This window comes from Labrus bergylta, chromosome 15 (genome assembly GCF_963930695.1).
Source record: "Labrus bergylta chromosome 15, fLabBer1.1, whole genome shotgun sequence".
NCBI lineage: Eukaryota > Metazoa > Chordata > Actinopteri > Labriformes > Labridae > Labrus > Labrus bergylta.
The window spans coordinates 20166940-20185211 of record NC_089209.1 but is presented as its reverse complement, the minus strand read 5'-3'; the positions used below and the strand labels follow the sequence as shown (position 1 = coordinate 20185211).

General features: G+C 38.4%; 1 protein-coding gene across 1 annotated transcript; it reads right to left on the bottom strand.

Moving 5' to 3' along the window:
• Positions 1 to 6039: 6039 nt before the first annotated feature.
• Positions 6040 to 16372, bottom strand: LOC109983670 (poly(A) polymerase type 3-like). The gene is made up of 18 exons (XM_065963864.1): positions 16196 to 16372; positions 15883 to 15949; positions 15687 to 15768; positions 15450 to 15559; positions 15303 to 15356; positions 15097 to 15208; positions 14892 to 14981; positions 13310 to 13448; positions 13083 to 13155; positions 12872 to 12992; positions 12588 to 12672; positions 11307 to 11360; positions 10998 to 11117; positions 10668 to 10768; positions 10348 to 10580; positions 9537 to 9806; positions 9314 to 9405; positions 6040 to 6216 (listed from the first exon to the last, which is right to left on the bottom strand). Exons 1-18 carry the CDS (start codon positions 16369 to 16371, stop codon positions 6204 to 6206), a joined length of 1992 nt encoding a protein of 663 aa, XP_065819936.1. The 5' UTR covers position 16372; the 3' UTR covers positions 6040 to 6203.
• Between the last annotated feature and the right edge of the window lie 1900 nt (positions 16373 to 18272).

The following is an 18272-nucleotide window of genomic DNA, read 5'->3' as shown; positions in this document are numbered from 1 at the left end:
AGAGCGGCGGGGGCCACAGGCTACACTTGTCTACTGAAAGCCCCCCTTCCCTCCCTCACTTCTTCTACTTCTCCTGCCCTCTTTATCACTAGATAACTTATGTAAAGTAGCAGATGAAACCCATTCCCATTCACGTCGGCCTGATTGTCAGAATAAGCTTGCATTCCTTTGAAAAGTGATTGACCGCCTGAAAGGGTACAAATTAGGGGCCTGTTCGTCTTTTCTTCTCCGGTCGTGGGGTTTATTTGCGGCAGATTCACCCAGGCCCAAAATTAAGTGAACTCAGGCAGGGATGAATGGGAGAGCTCTGATTGAATAATTGATTTCCTTTGTGCGGCCTGTGTTTAAGAGGGATAACTAGACATCCTTTGGAGTGTAATGATTGTAATTACTGCGATGACTGGTCATGTCAAATATGACACAGGAAAGGACTGTTATTAACCTTTATTCTCCACATGAAGGAAAAAAAACTAACCCAGTATCCTCTTGTCTCTTCCTTCTGTATATGTGTGTCACCTCTGGTGGAGGCTCGGCTGATGTAAGTGAATGCATGGATGAACTTGTTCCCTGTCTTCTCCTCCTGGCCCATGAAAGGTAGATGGGTAATTGACTGTGCAGTCGGAGTCACTGGTGTGTCAATGACTCAGACGGCTAGTGAGCCTTGGGCTAACTCTCAAAGTACAATGCATTATGGCTCGAGGGTTTCAGTGTAAAAGATAGGAGTTATAGCCGCGTTCATTTCTGTCAGATTCTCATATGTGCTGACCTCTCAAGCAGCGCAGCCCAAAACAGGCTCTAATGCACTTGATTCATTCAAGGGCCTCAGTGAAACAGACATTCATCATGTAGTGATCAGACACAGTCTGCTGAAGTTACTGGACACGTGGACCATATGAATAACAGGTACTGAGACACATATAGTGAGGTCTAAAGCCATGGCTTAAAAGTTATATATGAAGACTTTACTGAGATTAGAACTTCTCTGCACCAAGCTGGCCTAAACGCTGACTGTTTCTGTCCACTGTATGGTTCTAAAAGGAACATAGAAGCAGTTTTTTATTTTTTAAGTTTTATTTTGTTAAGGTAGCATGCTGGAAGTACCCACTCAACAAAAGATTAGATCTTGTCAAGTGAAGTTAGTAAATTCTAGAAACTGCTCCCTCTCTACATCCAAGGGAACAACATGAGCAGTTAGTAAGATTAAGTTACTGGTTTCCCATAAACTCATTATGGAAGAAGTATTTATTATTTTAGCAGCTTTGTACGTCACTAGTTTACCAGTTAGTCATTTGCCTAGTTTGTCTTATCTCAAGTGCTTGACAAGTGAGGTAAAGTTTGTCTATTAGAACTTTTTGCCTGAAAAACGCTGCCTGCTGTGACTGTTAACCTGCTTAATGAGACAGTCAGCCAAAACACCAAAGGGTGTGGGCTATGAAATAAAAACAATGAGCTAAAAGAGGCTAAAACACTTGATCAAGGGAAGATTGCACGTTACGTCACTGTAATCAATCTCTTTCACATTTCATATACATTTCTAAAGATAGAATATCCATCAGTCCAGCTTTAGGTTGAGACGCTTTACTTGAAGAGATAGTAGAGAGTTACAAATTTAAAAAAACATCCCAAAGTAGAAATAGCATGTGCTTAGGCAATAGCAAAGTGCAGCACAGGCTTAATTTGTGAATGAAACAGCAGCTTTACGCAGGTTTTTTTTTATGAGGTGAACAGAGAGACCAGTTATGATCTTGATCTGACACCCTGGAGCTGCTCTAATACACGAGGACACTGTAGGGCCAGTGTGAAAGCCCCCATGGTGATTTGACGGGGATATGTAGACTTTTTATGGTTCACAACTGTAAAGCCTACGGTCAAATAAAACTCATTTGGATGTTTAATCTAGCACACCATTGTGCCCATGGAGTTGTTCACTTATTCAACATCCATGGACTAGCTCCTAGAAGTGTCATAAAACCAATTCCATTTTCCATATCCGTTTGTGTGGACATGAACTGGCCAAGTGTTTTGGATAACACAGGTGTAAGTTTTCAAAAGGGTTTCAACTCAAATGCATGGAACCAGTGTTCCCGTTTCCCCTTTTCTGACACCCTTCTCAGGAACAATCTCGAGATATTTTCCTTGTCCAAAACATCCACCCGACCCTGAAGACAAACTTTGTAAGACTTGTTCCCAACCTGTCACTGGGAACTAGAGGCCTCGTTGCCCTTCTGTTGAACCTCAGCAGTCAGTGCTGCCAGCCCTACCAGCTGTGGGGACAACTGAAAAACTTAATTTGCAAATTCATTTGAAGCCTTTAATTAGGTACCACAAGCACTCGTACAGGAGAAGTGTGACCAGTGAGCTCCAGACAGATGGCAACAGGGAAACAGTAGTGCATATTCCACAGGACCAAAGTAAAGTAGTCGGTATCGATAGCACAAATTGGTCGTATTAAAGACATGAAAGCATACATTTTTTTAGTCATCCTAGCTCGTTGGCTCTATGAATGGTAATTTGAGAAAAGCAAGCTAAAATAAACTTGTTTAACAACATCTCAGTTCCGTGTCAAAGTAAGTTAGCTCAATGGTAATCATTTAAATAAACAGGATCTTTGTGGCTAACTTATTAACAGTATTCAGTTGTTTTTAATGTTGCTCATTACAGCTGTGCTTTTCTGTGTGGCAGCCAAACAGAGTTATTAAGGTACTTGAACTACTACTGTAGCAAAACCAAGCAGGTTTTTACACCAATAGCATCCTGAAAAAACTGGACCTTAACCAAATCTAAATCCAAGCGGATATAACTAACAGATATGTATTGAGGTGTTTTTTCTATCTAGGTTTATTTGGTCTTGCTCACCTGACATGTCCCAATGAGGAATGTAGTAAAGTGTTATTTAGAGCGGATTCACGTTCTCTACAATAAAGTGTGTTTTTTTTCCCCTTACTTTACTTCCAGTGCTATAAGCAGGTAAAATGTATTGAATGTAATTACTCCAAAACAAACTCTCATTCTTACAGCTACACTTTGTGTTTGGTGCCGATTGTAAAGATGTTGAGCAGGTTGCAGCTAACTCCTGCTTATTATTACAAAATTAAAATTGTCTTTATAAGTAAGCTGTCAGTCTGACAATAGCATTTAGCTCAACACACTGCTGTGTCCTAGCCTAGCCTTACAGGGCTGCTCACATGACTGTACATGCTGAACCCCAAATCACTTTACGGTGTGCTGTGAAGGGCATCCATCATTTTGTAGTGTTGTCCGAATTATGAGTGAGCAATATCATACCCCATATAGAGGACTCATTGTATCCCGTAATGCAATGGTGATCAACAGATGGCCTAACCAAGCAATATATACCATCATGCATTGCGGTGAAAAGCTTTGGCGAGTGGATAGTGACTTTTGACTGCTCTGATCCATGACAGATGAATGAGAGGAGCTTGACCAGCGTGAACAAGGAACACAGAAACACATGAAAAGTTCATTTAGGCATAATTTTTTCCTGAAATCTAGAAGCTGTTTCAGAGAGAGTAAAGGATTTTTGACAGGGAAATGTTAGTTTTTCCTATAATGTGCACGAGAGCAAAGTCTGTCTTCACAAATATATGAGTTGAGTTGCTAAAATATGTTTCATTATTTTATTTATTATTATTATTTATATTATTATTTATTTAGTTCACTGTATAGTCCACTACAGAGAACTCATGTAGAGAGCAGGGAGGAAGAGAATGCAGCGTGTTAACATATTCTTCCTTCAGTCTATGTCTTAAATAGTTTACCGAGTAATGAGGACCCTCCTTCTGAGACCCTGGAATACTGCAGGTATATAATTTGTGTGTGATAATCTGAAAGACTTCAGCCAGCTATATGCTGTTGTTATTTAATAAACCAAGGAAAATGATACATCTAGCAATTACTTTAATATTGGCATCTATTGTAAACAAACATCTGAGAAATACTGACCTTTCAAAGAACAAACAAAACTTAACTTTTTACATCTTTGCTTGCACTCATGAGAATGATCACAAAGGCACGCTTTAATGAAAGAAGAGAGATTCTGAATATGAAAAGTAAATATAATCATTATGAGCAGAAAAAAAAGTTTGTTTTTTCCCCACGAGTCTATAAATGAAGACACAAATTAAGTCTGGAGTTGGTTGCGACTGTGCCATCCTGCTATTTGTGTTCCTTAATGACTTTCTAATTCCTCATCAGTGGGTAGCGAGCCTCCACAGCAGGCAGACAGGGAGCGGTGGCAGGGTGCCATCCGGTAACAGGTGCTCCTCCATGTCGTGCTTATGCTGTCCGTAGGCCTCGCTTACATCCTGTCGGATGATTTCAAATTGGGAGCATTTCAGCGGGTTCACTGCTTCTGCTCTCAGTTGACATTTTTTTTGCTTTCACTTCTGAGTGCTCGACATTGACTCCAAATACTGATTTAATTTTGCTAAAGCTTATTTGGCTATCTTTGTTTTTAACACAGTGGCCAAGTTGGCTGATTGCAACCTCAGTGAGGAGGAAGAAATGGGCCACATTTACCTGCTACTACTGCAGAGACCATTTAATGTTGAGTTCAAACCTATTAGAAACTCTAATCCAGTGAATACTTTGTGCTAAATGATGCTTTAAAATTCAACTTTTTCATTCACTCATCTTGACCATTCACAGGTGACCACTCAAACCCTCAATGTTTGGTGTTTTACTTTTAATCAGGTTATTAAAACCTTGACAACATAATGGGGATATGATCTATCTATGGTGTTTGTGACACTAATGTATCCAAAATTAAGCAAGTTAGAAGTTTGTTTCTGATACCACAAACTTATTGACTACTGTAACAACCATAAAGATAAATTATAGCAGTTCTTTTGTTCTATATCTCCATTGTAAGCTGTTACCAATTCACTCCTTTTAAATCAGTGTTCCTATTCATAACCAAACAATAACAGTTTTCTTCCAATCCTGGAAAACATGAAACTGTCATAGCCTTATAAGTAATGCAAAACCTCTTTAATCCCAGCGGCAGCCTTTGACTTAGCTTACATCATTTTATGTATGCCCTGCATTTTTAGCTTCACAATCATTAGCTAAAACCAATTGCCCTTCCGGGACAAATAAAGTTGAAGCTGATATTTTAGTTTCATGTAGTTAAAACTCCTATACTGTTATCTTTGATGAGTCTTGTGTGTTTTCTCTTTCTGTGTTTCTTCTCTTTTCTTCATGGCTTCACTCTATTAGTTTGGGCGGGCAGCTGTGGCTCAGTTGGTAGAGTTGGTCATTTCTCAACCTGAAGGTCAGGGGTTCAATCCCCAGCTCCTGCAGCCACATGTCCAATGTGTCCTAAGGCAAGACACCCAACCCTGAGTTGCTCCCGCTGGTTCATCATCAGTGTATGAAGTGCTTTCAAAAGACTTGAAAAGCGCTATAGAAGCTCAAGTCCAATTACCAAGTCCATTTGGTCAATATTGATAGATTGACATTCAGGCCAGCCCATTTTTCTTACATCTCCCTAAAATACTTTGCCGACTTGGCAAAAAAACCTGTTCAGGGACCATCTTGCTGCCAGATAGCAACATAGTAAGAAGTGCTATTTGGATGACTGGGACTCACATTGCTTAAGTGAAACTGCAGGCCAGGTACTAATCAAGTTTACTTATAAGATTAAAGAGTAAAACACATTTATTTGCCTTGATCAGCTGATGTCAGCTTTTATCTTTTTGAAGTGTTTTAGTTGCTTTCTTGACGTCTCTGAAGGTTATGAATTGAAAATCACATACAGTATTGTATAGGGATATGAAAATATGATTGTGCTGATGAATGATTACAACAGCTGAGTTACACTGATATTAAAAATCCAATCAAATCTGCATATGAGCAAACCAAATGTGGTTTTGCTGAAATGTAAATCTGTTTAACCCCCTTTTTAAACCCTGCAGGATAAGAAATCATACATTTGAAGCTTTCTGTTAATAGAATAAGTTTGCCAAGATTTCCTCAAGAGAGGATGACATTCCTCTTGTGTTTTATTACAGAAACAATACGACAATATATTTGCAATGCTTGGAATTTTATTAAGCCGGTTACATTAAGAAAGAAATAAAGAAAGAAATAAACAATATCAGCAAGGAAAGAACATTTAAACCAAACAAAATGTATTGAAGGAGGGTGAAGATGTTGTTTCCCCCTCCTGGTCAGGAGCTCCATCAGGTGCGCCCGCTGTAAGAGATAAAAGAAATATTGATGGTTAGACTTACAAGTTCATTAGGTGGCTGTAAAGGATCATCAAACTGTCAATTTCTAGCTTATTTATGAACATATAAAAGAAAAGCTGTGTAAAAAAAAAATTAAAAAAGTTTAACCGTTGGTAATTACTGTATACCAAGATTGTCTCTAAAACAACTATTTTATAACGTTTGCTGTTAAAACCATCTTTAAGTGTTGTAAGTATCTGTCCTTTAAACACAATCAGATAATCAGAAAACAATTGTTGGCTTTTTTCCACCGGTAACATGCCGAATTCCTTTGAGGAAAAACTGACACACATACACACACACACACACACATCTTATTCAGTCTGTCGACCATGACACCTCTCCTCCACCACGCTGGTCAGATCACTCACAGCAACATAACATTCGCATCCACCGGGCCTCCTCTGATCTCACCCGGGAAGGAGATAACACTTTCATATCAACACCCTGTCATCTCACAATGTGCCATCTCCCCCTTTGAAGGTACAGTAGCATTGTTGCAGTTTCTCACATGTGAAACTCCAGCTTTTATCATTCTGTTTTTTTGGGCGAGGAGGAGAGGAGGGGGAGATGAAGGAAGTGATTTCGTTTTAACTTGGACCCACCAAAGTGGAAAGAAACAGCATGTTGACAGGCGTGTGAAAGGAGCACTGCTGGGTCAACAGGGGAACTTCAGAGACCAGTTTAGAAGTCTCTCAGAAAAAGCACTAGTAATAGGTTGGTAGGATACCTGCACATGCTGTTACAGTACATTATTGTCCCTTCAGATTTGGCAACATAATGTAAAACTTGCTAACGTGACACCAAAGAGTCTTACAGCAGCAGCCAGAGAGATTTGCTCCTTGTCCTGAATTACCAGCCAGCTGTAAACTACAAATCCCATCCCACAGCAGGAGGATCACTCCTCCCATTAGCCTTGGCATAGTGCCGAATACAAATGTGAGACCCGTGGTCGTCAGGAGGCCCAGTTGGGACGGGACCCTCTGTCACTCACGGCGACACATGTCATAAACTCATTGTCTCGCCATCAATCCGGGGACCTAACCACCTCGGCAGCAGATGGAGGCCCAGCAGGACGACAGGGGGCCGTGCCCTGAGCCTGTGCCCCACACAGAGTGCACGCGGCGGGAGGAAGAAGGGGCCACAACTACAGGGGAGCCCCTTACCCTGGACTGGACCTCCTGCGGCTACACCTCTGGATGAAGTCCTAATGTTGTCCATGATTAATTAGACACAAATTTAAGTATGCAGTTGCTGCCCTGGTAAAAAGAAGTCTTGCTTTTCCAATGAGTTTTTGACTAATTGGAGAACTATATTGAAGTTTCAAAACATAGTTTGTCTCCTTATACGTGTACTCCTTAACGTCAACTGTTACTTTGCATCACAATACAACTAATTAAAACTACACAGAGCATTAACATCCCTCCCAGATTTAGGATTGAAAATAGTGATAAACATGCAAGGGATAAAGATGTCTTTCCTACCCTAAATGGAGATATGTAATGATATTCATAAAGAGACCACCTACCGGGGGCACAAGAAAAACTGTTCCTAAGCAACAACATACACGCTCTTACAAGCCTCATCTTGGGAAATTTTGACCGGATTGGGATGCAAACAACAGAAAACCTTTAACTAGGCCATGTTATGAGTCTGCTCCCTATGGCTGAGTATCTGGGTGTCTCGTCTGGCACAAATCCCTCAACTAATGATACACATTCTGCATTTCAACAAGAAAACAATAAAGAGCGGAGCAAGACCGTGGTGTGTTGATGAAACACATCTCGACCTTTTTTTTTAGGACTATGTCTGTTTAAATGTTTTGAATTATTACTAGTCATATCATTTATTTATCAAAAAACCCATTTGCAAGGAAAGTTCTTCTCTGAGAAAATGACAGTTTCATAGCTCTTTAATTGTACAGGACAGATTCAAATAGACTGTTCAATAGGGGCCTAAATTAAAGGTCAAGCAGTGGTCAACCAAACTGCTGTTCTCCCTCTAGCACTCAGAAACCATTTCACATTATCACTTGATGAGAAAACTGATGGCTCAGGTGCATTAAAGAAGTCTGATGCCCATTTCATGTAATTAATTGTTGAGCACTGGCCAAGAAATGCATCGTGGGATTACTGAGTCTCAGAAATGAAGAAAAAAAAAAAATCCAAAAACAGTGGAAATCTCGTTAATAATCATGTGACGATATAAAACTCCAACTGAGGATGTTATTGTTAATATGCGATGAATGACTGTGTGAAGTAAAGCCAGGTTTAATGCACCAGTTCTATCCAGTTATACAGTTTGTGTGTTTGATGGCGCTAGATTGAGAGTGATTTTTTTCTTCTTTTTTTTTGCGGTACTCAAATCTTAAGCACACTTGCTATTATCCTCTTCATTCAAAATTGTCCTAAAAACAATTATGGTTGATAAAGAGTGATGTTTGTTTCTCCCTGTCCTTTATTACAATTAATCAAAGTCTACAGATGACTTCAAAGCATCACTCTGTGATGAGCTCACAGAGGTCAAGTGTAACAAAAAAAAAACGTATCTTCTGGGTACAGCACTTCACTGAAGATGATCAAACAACACGAGGGAAAATAGAAAGAATACTTATTTTTATGAACACAACATGACAGATTATTCTCACAAATGAATCATACAATCATTAATCAGCACTTTGTTATCTGAAGTGCAAATCAATGAATTAAGTGCAAGCATAAAAAAATACTTGTTTTCTTCCTGTTAAAACCATTTATAGAGAGATAACTGAGAGTAAAGACGCTCCCTTAACTCTCATCTGAATCAGGGCTGCTGTCACAAACTGACTTGTCTGAACACAGCGTGTCTGTCCCTTTGCTACAGTTCAGGAAAAGGCCAGCAGAAAGGCTTCACTGCCCTCTAGTGGCTCAAAAGTAAAACAACGGTGGCGCTCTATTATCATTAAATCAAACCATTAATTTTGTATGTGAGGATGTCTGTTATATGGGGCACATAACAAGACATGAGAGAGGAAAATGTAAGCAGAAAGGGAGCATGTTTCCATTGATGAATCGTTGCTGTACCTGACAAGTTTAAATTTGATGGAGCGTTTTGCCACTGCAATAGGTCTGGAGAGGCTGGGAGGCAGGTCGGACAGATCGTTATCAGGGACCATCTGAGAAGGACAAATCGAAGCATCCTTTGTAAGCAGTGGATCTTATGACTCAATACATCGATTACATGCTGAGAGGTTGAATTGAGTTTTCACAGTAAACAGGTCAACTATGGAAAGACAGTTTTGCCTACCAGGTTAGGTTTGTATTTCTTGCTTGGTGACTCAGGCTCAGAAGTGCGAGGTCTCTTGGTGCTTTGAGAAGGACCAGGGTTTGCCTCATGTGCATTAATGGCCTCTTTGTGCATAACACCTGGAGAGGACTCAGAACAGGTGCTTTGGGATTGCTCATCGACTTTCAACTTCTTAGATGAAGTGTCCGGCTGATGACAAAGAGGTCTCTTTATGCCCTGTGGTACCACGGAGGGTAGCACACATGGGCTGCTTGTCACAGAAACTGGTTCCTACAGCAAACAAGAAAAAAACGTTAGGTTGTTTTCGTAACAATTAGCACAAGGGACATGTAGGTCTTACCACAAGATCTTTGTATGTTATATTTCTACAGAAATTCTCTTGTTGGCTTTTTGGCTTCGATCAGTGTAGTTTAGATTTTTTTTTTAAAAGACTTAGAGCAAGGAAACAGCTAGTCCTCACTTTGTGCAGGGATAATCCATTTTTATGTTGGAATCCATAAAAATCAAAGGGTGTTAAAGTGTCTCATTTGGATGTATCGTGTTATCCTGATACCAGAGTAATTCTTGATCAGTCAATGTGAAGCATCCGGCCAGGAATGAACCAAAAATTATAAGTCTTATACATACTAAATATTTAATAGGATAAAAGGATACTCTTATGTAGAAAGCTGTGGTTTCATGTATGGCTTTAATAATATCAGCTCTGTCTATTTCATTTCAATCTTGCCATAGCGAATGCGTGTATCACTACAAAAGGTGAACGAATTATTTAAACAGCATGTGCTAATCAACAAAGCACGGATTGGCATACCTTGCCAGCTTTAGTCTTCTTTGCTGGCTTCAGAGGTTGAGGGCAGCCTGTCGTGGCCGTTTGACCTGTTCTGTAAGGTGCTGAAATCTGGGAGCTCACTCCGGGCTTGGCTTTTTTGAAAACCCTTTTGCTCTCATCAGGTATCGTCCAGCTTTGGTTTTCCCTCAGTATATATTTGGCTGATATGGTCACCCCGTTGTCAGACATCTCATAGCTCTCTGCCAGGCTGCAGACTGCAGCAACACAGATTAAAAGGTTAATTACAACATCACTGCTTGATTTTTACCTGAATTTTTAAAGAAACATTTTTAAAAACATACCATGAGTTTTGAAGGACTGGAGCTCAACACTTAGGTCTACTTTTTTGTATAAATACACGTCCATATCAAAGACGAGTCCAATCAGCCAAAATGTGGAGCTTCTGAAACAGTTAGAAATACAGACCAATGAGCTGACAGGTAAGACACACTAAAAGATACCTTTTGATTACCATGACGACCATCAGTACGTTTTACAGCAGCCTGACAGTTAATGTGCAGCATATGAATAAAAATAGGCAAAGACCAACATTAAAGATATTTCCACTTTTGGCTTCTCAAAGAAGCCTCTGGCCAAAATTAAAATATATTCACAAGATCATGTGTCCTTACTGTCCATCACTATTTTGGGGTCCAGGGAATGACTGCAGGTTAACGTGGGCCAGAGAAACAAGCTCATTCCTCTCAAGGTTTCCCACCAGGTGTCTGATTTTAGACTCCAACAGGCCGACCCTGATGAAGTGAACAAAACATTATGTTCAGAAAGACAAAAGCAGCACAGGAGCTGGAAATAAAATATTAAAACTGTTTTCTCCCTCAAAGAGACTACCACAGGCATGAATAAGAAGTGCTCTCGCCCAAAGATGTGAGATCGTCTACAAAAATGTCTACATTTGTTCCAGTTTCACTCTGTGTACTCACCATTCTAGATGCTGCTCCTTTGTAGCTGAAGTTAGTTCCAGCATAACGTAATGCCTTGAAAAATAAAGAGACAAAACAATGGCAGCAGACGGCACAAGGCTGGGGCTCATTTTATTCATCATACTTAGTTTTACTGATTATTGAAGGAATGTATGATTCATACTCCAAGCAGGCACACTGCAGTAAAGTAGCATTACTTTAAAAAGATGAACACTTTCATTCATTATACCCTTACTGATTTAAAGTCAAAACCTTGCTGACTTCCTATGCTGTGAATCTGTTTTTGTTGTATCTCAACATATGATTTAAAAAAAAGCATAGAAGCTGTAAAAGAGTGCTGACTATCTGAAACACGTCTTCCTCATGCTTGTAACTACATCATTAGCCATACTGTAAAACACAGACTGCCTGTTCTGACCCTAGGATAGCTAACAAGTTGTTATGTGTTAGAAAATCAGCTGATAAACTCAGCTGATTCAAGTCAGTACAAAAGAGATCCGAACACACAGCAGGTTTATTTAATCACAACAATATAATAATTACAGATACTCCAACAAGGTCCAGAACAACAAATTTAAGTCAGACAGCACACATTAAAACCACTAATTCAAACATCCAACCATCAATGTCATTCATCAGTGGAAGTGAACGGTTACAGTTTTGTACAAACATAGGTCTGGAGTTTTTTAAAAAAAGAAAAAAATCATAAATCCAAACAGAGACAAACTGACAAAAAGTCCATACTCCATTCAAACTGTTTGACAATTAAAGTACAAATTCAAGGCAGTCACACAATAAACCATTCCACCGATAGTAATGGCACAAAAATAAAAGATTGCTTTTGCACATTAATTACACAACAAGCAGAGGCCTTCAAAAACACACGTAAGGCAGAAAACATTTTCAATGATTATCATCAAAACTGTATCAGTACCATCATGTAAACGTGTTTTCCACCAGTTTATATAAAGCAACAAATCACAGAATTCACTTTGATATCCATGCACAAAAGTACAATCTGTTCAAACTCATTCAGAACATTTTTACAGGGTTTTCAGACTTTTTTTTACAGCCAAGTACAACAATAAGAAAACAAAATTACTTCATATCTGAAGCTTGAACTAAATCTTTTCTAACAGACATCAATTTCTTGGAGCATAATCAAATGAATTAACATTTACAATAAAGGCTATAATGTCCATATTTTAGAAAGCAGTGCAAATTTGAGAGTATTTCATACATGTATAACTCATTTTCCAGATTGGACTAAATAATACATACTTGTACTGCTCCAAAAAGTCTGAAGTTTCAAACAGTTTAGACCAGTTTTCTTTGTTTTGCAGGATCTCTTCAGTGATCGTGTGTCCTGTGAAAGAGGAATAAAAACTTTTTTTAAGCCTGTGTATGTTGTATACAAGATTCTTGTAGCATTTCAGAAGTTATGAGTTTGACATAGTTTGGCAGCTTAATCACAAATAAAATCAGATTTGTGGAAGTTATGATTGTGACCAAGTGTTTTTCACTTAGAGAAAAGGGGGGAGAAAATCATCTGAGTGACTCCATACCTCTCTTTATCTCCTCCTGTATGATAGCTAAGGTGGAGCGAGTCACGTTGCAGGTGGAGTTCTGCTGTGGGTATGATGGGGTGATGACGGGCATCAGGTGGGCACGGTCAGCTCGATTCACCTGGAAATGCAGATGAAGACAATATTTTGAGCTCACCTGTTGTCTTTGGGTAAATTTGACAATATAATTATTGACATCATGAGGACTTACCCTTGGATTCCACACAGGGAGCTGAAAGCCCTGATCCACTATTCTCTTCAGCATAATCGGGATTGGCCACTCCCTGACAGAAAGCACAACATTCTTCTTTTATCCATTGCATTTTAAGCCAAAGATTTACATGCAGAACTGTCACCCAGCCTTACCCTACAGAGTGTCCTTTAGTACATTAATGTTTTTTTCTTCTTAAAGGAGACACCAGAAATGGGATGACTTACCACATATTGTAGACCTTGAAAAATTTGGTCACCAGGGTGGATGCTGAAGCATTTGGATAGGCCTGGCTAATTCTAGCCACCAGTATGGCCCATGAGACGCCTCCCAGGAAGCCAAGCATGTTGGAGTAAATGTTACGCCCTGAAGAGTTACAAGAGGAGCAGAAAAAGGTTGAAAATCTCAAGTTCACCATGTTTCCTTAATCTAAACAAAGGGCTGCTCTGATATGTTTAACCCACTGCTGACTTTGTCATGACCTCTTTCTGCTACTTTGCTTTTTTTCCAAGAAGAGGTGTTCAGTTGGGGGTGAATTAATACAAATATGAAATAAGCATGTAAAACATCAAACATGTAACATCCATACGTTGGTTTGACAAAGCTCGATTACAGATATAAACATGTTTCAGAGGAGACCTACACATGAAGGTACTCTTAACATTTCATAAGATGAATCTACAAAGACACATTTGTTGTGCACTTACAGGATATAAAGCTAAAATAAAGTAAGTCTGTGCATTGTTTGTTCTTTTTATTTAAAAAAAGCAATTAGGCAGTAATGCAGATATACTGTAGACAAAACAAACAAGATATCAATGGAGACACTCAAACACGGACAACTATATATAAAAATGGATAAAGGTTGTTTCATTTTTCTCCAGTATAAACAATAAACTCCATCATGACTAGAACATTGAGATTAAAGTTCTTATTTTGTTCCAAAGACAGTTGTGTAGTTTATTTAATTACTGAACTGAGTTGTGTGACTTTGAACAAAAGTATTAGATGTGCACTAGTCAGTTCAGTTTTAATACACTGTGTAAGTTTTTAGTTCACATTACATAGTGCAGTCACTTTATACTTAACATGTGGAAACACATCATATTTCAGGTTGTACATTAGGGTTGTCATGATAACAGAATTTTAAACTTCAATATGATAATCGTAAAAATCAATCAAAAACAATAGCTATTTCAATACAACAGCAACAAAAAAAGAAGTAGTCCTGAGCACCAAACATTGGTTTATTTCTTGTGAATGACCAAAAATAGGAGGCAAACTCCCGCACACTGTTTAAAATGCAGAAATACTTTTAGCAATGTTTGGGTACCGAAATGTTGCCAATGTACTTGTGAAATTTAGACAGTGTGTCTTCCACTGTCACCTTCTCTGCTGTCAGTCTGTTTGTAAGAGACCTAAATGTAACTTTAAAACCAGAAGGATTCGAGAAACATCACTATGTGCCGACCTGTATATTAGAATGAACAGCAGCTGCTCACTTTCACATCTCTCTTTTGCTACAGCTTTTAATGAAAATATGGCTGAAGATCTTTTGGGGGGTTTTAATGCTTTTGTACTTTTTATTAAACTATCAATCATTACATCACAGAGATTGTATTGTTCTAAAACACATGGTATTGAAAAGTATGAAAGTACTGAACCTTTTGACAACCTTATTGTATGTATGCTGTTCTAGATATCTAAAATCATTACCTATTTACTTAGGTCAACATCAAATAACATTTGGATATTGTTTGTAATTATTGATTACTAGGACGACTTTAAGTTAATAATCTGTGTACTCACGTTTGGCCCACAGCTTTATGGCTCTCAAAGCCAGCCGGAAAGTAAAAACGTTTGGCACGTTTCTAAGGATCTCCTCTGTAACTCTGTAGCCTAATAACCAAGAATGATTAAAAAAAAAGTATCACAGATAGCCACAGCAAAAAAGGTTAACCACAAATAGACAAAATGATTCAGTATTGTGTCTGGGTCTTCATCTGATACTCACCATTGAGACTCCTGACACAATGTATGTCAATGCCCTTCACAAAATTGTCATTGAGGATGTCTATATCTTGAGGAACACTCCTCTGTGCCACCCGGGCATAGACTAAGTCAATCTAAGAGATAACACAAATACAAAAATAGCGACTCAAAACATTTTCATGAAACTTTAGCTAAGGCATCCTGCAGAATGTAGGGGGTGTCATTTACCTCAATCCCCTCGTAGGAAAGTTTGATGACTGGGACAAATGCCTCTTCAACAGCCTAAAGCAAAAAAAACAATACTGTCAGTAAACTGATGCACAAATAGGGATATGTCTTTTGACTTACATGCACTTAATTATTTATATGGTATACCCGTAGGTCTTTGGCCTCCTTCTGAGCTTTCAGCTTCTCGTAGAAAGAGGTGAAGAATTGCTTCCTCTCCAGAAATCCAGGACCCACACAGAGGGCGTCAATATCAGCGCCTGGCTCACATGAATGCAAAGGCTTTGTTAAAATTGAGTAGCATGTAGAACATCACTTTTCCCAATTTAGTATCATTTCATTATTTCTAGTATGCTCCTAAAGTGTGAGAAAGAAGCTGTTACATACCTTTTGTATGAGCTCCCAAATTATAGGAGCCAAAGGGGAAGACCTTGCCTCCAACCTTTGCTGTTACCACTTCCGGTAAGTTCTAAAATCACCAAAAGTAGTTAAAAAGTCATGCAACCAAATTTTTTCACAAACATTATTGAATATATATATATTGAAACAACAAAATAGGTTTTTAAACAAAAGGATGTCTTACCATGCTTTCACACATTTCTTTGAGCCAGTCCTTAAAGAGGGACTCCAGTTTTTTGACAACGTTCTCTCTGCAATTAAAACATATAGAGACTTTTAAAACATGGTCATATTTTTTAAAACAAAGCATGCTATGGCCCTTTCAGCTTCTAGTCGTCAAAATGCATTCATATTTCTCAGATATTTCCCTTTTTTGCTGCAAAGAAACCCAGATAAGTGGCACAAAATCAGAGACGGCCAGTCCCAGAAACAATCTTAAAAATGACTACCCCTTTAAGATGTGTTTTTTACTATTTAAAAAATGACATGTGTCATACCTGTGCTGAAGCTCCAAGTCATCCTCAAATATACCACATGATTTAAGCACATCAACCAATTTTTTGGTCCGGACCAAGTCAGCCTCTTCAGGCAGAGCTTCACTGATTGGAGGAGTAATCCCATACCAGTTAGATGTGTCTGGTATTGATGGTGGAGTTTGGCTCTGTTTCTTCATAGTTTTACTGAAAAGTGACATTTGCATGTTCGTGCACAAGTCATGTAACAGTCCTCATTACACACATAAAAATCAACTCTACTGAGAAAACTTTACAGAAAACTTGACAAAAGCAAAACTGACAGAATACAGGAGATTCAAAGTTGACTGTCTTTCAGGTGAACTGGTCTAAGCTTCAATGTTATAAAGCAAGACAAACACTACAACAGTACTTACAGAGACATTGTAGCGAAACAGGTAGATGAAGTACTTTTGTGTTTTCTCGAGTCAGAAATTGCGTCTTATCTTCTCAGTAGACCAGGGCAAAGAGAGCTGAGACCAGCAGTCAAAGTCTTCTGTAAACACTGGTCCGGTTCTGGAACGAGAGTCGTCACAGTAGCCTCTATAGCGTCACTACGTGGAACAGAATATGACGTCACAGCATGCGAAGAGAGGGAGGGGGGGGGGGGGGGTGTTACGTCACTGCTACCCTAAATTATGCGCTAGGTTTAATATTATTGTTATAGATGTTTTTTTCAAAATATAAATGTTATGGTTTCTATTTGTTATTTAGAGTCTTACAGTATTCAGGGTTTACATTAACTTCCCCCCCTTAGCACTGGTCAGGTGGACACAAAAACGTGTAGCACGAATATGATTTTCATTTCTAAAATCAACCACAAGTAGTGCAGTTTATTATTAATGTCGCGTAGGCCATTGTACACAAATTCAAACTTTAACAAGAAGCGTTTTCAGATCAACTTTTCCTTTTTTTTGCCTACAGGAGTCAGACATAAACACAATTCGCACATATTATAGTTGAGTGATAATATGAACCTTTTTCAAAGCACAAATAGGCTACTTCCATGATTGATGTTTTAGATATTATCAATCAGTGGGCCATTTCATTTGTAACATCTGATCTTTTTTTTTTTTTAAAGTGTGCAACTCAACATAATGAGGGATAAGCAAATACAAATGTGAAAAAACAAAAACAAATGTGACATTTGTTATTTAGCCTACCTGAAGAGGCTATTTCAGTTAACTCTGGTTTAGCTAACACACAAAGCAGTTAATCATTGTGCTCAGTCAACTCAACATTTTCAGAGACTCACAGACAATGTTGTTGGGTTTTGTTTGTTTTTTGAAGAATAATTGAGCGGACATCACAGAAAAAAGCAATTTGTTATTCTAAAAGATATTGTGAACTACAGTTAACATGCAAGACAAAGAGATTGTTCCAGAACATTATTCGAAAATATGTGATATTTTTGAGAAAATTAAAATAGCATACAGAAATATTCCTCAGGGTCTGCATTTAATAAAGCCTTTTAGATTATAGTCAAATGAGACGATGTAATGTAAAATTTGTTACTTATCGTCAAAGAAAAAAATACCATGTGATTCTGCAGTTTTGCCTCAGATTTAGCCTTAATGTAGGTTCAAGCATTCTTCAGCTCATTGTTTTGGTTTTGCATCCCACAACTTCACTGTTTAATGTCACTGTCTCATTAGCATATTTTTTTTATATCAGCTTGCAGCTATTTTTAATTAAAAACCTCCAAGTGACATCTACAGTGAAGCACTGGATCATCAAGAGGCTAAAGAGAAAGACATTTTTCTCTAGAGATGGAACCGAGCTACGAGGAGAGTGAATATTTGTTAGATTTGCTGGGTGACAAGAGTCACTACATTAAAACAAAACTTCATGTTTTTAGCTAAATGTGTAAACAGGAAACATTTTGGGAATACATTTGCCATATCAAATTAAAAAAGGTAATAATGTGGAAGTGTTTTCATTACAACTTTTTACCACTATCCAAAAGTAGTCATTGAAACATAAAAAAAGAAACCTGTGCAGGTTAAATTAAGCCAATTTCTATACCGCTCAGACAATGTGTTTGTAGATTCACATTCAAGGA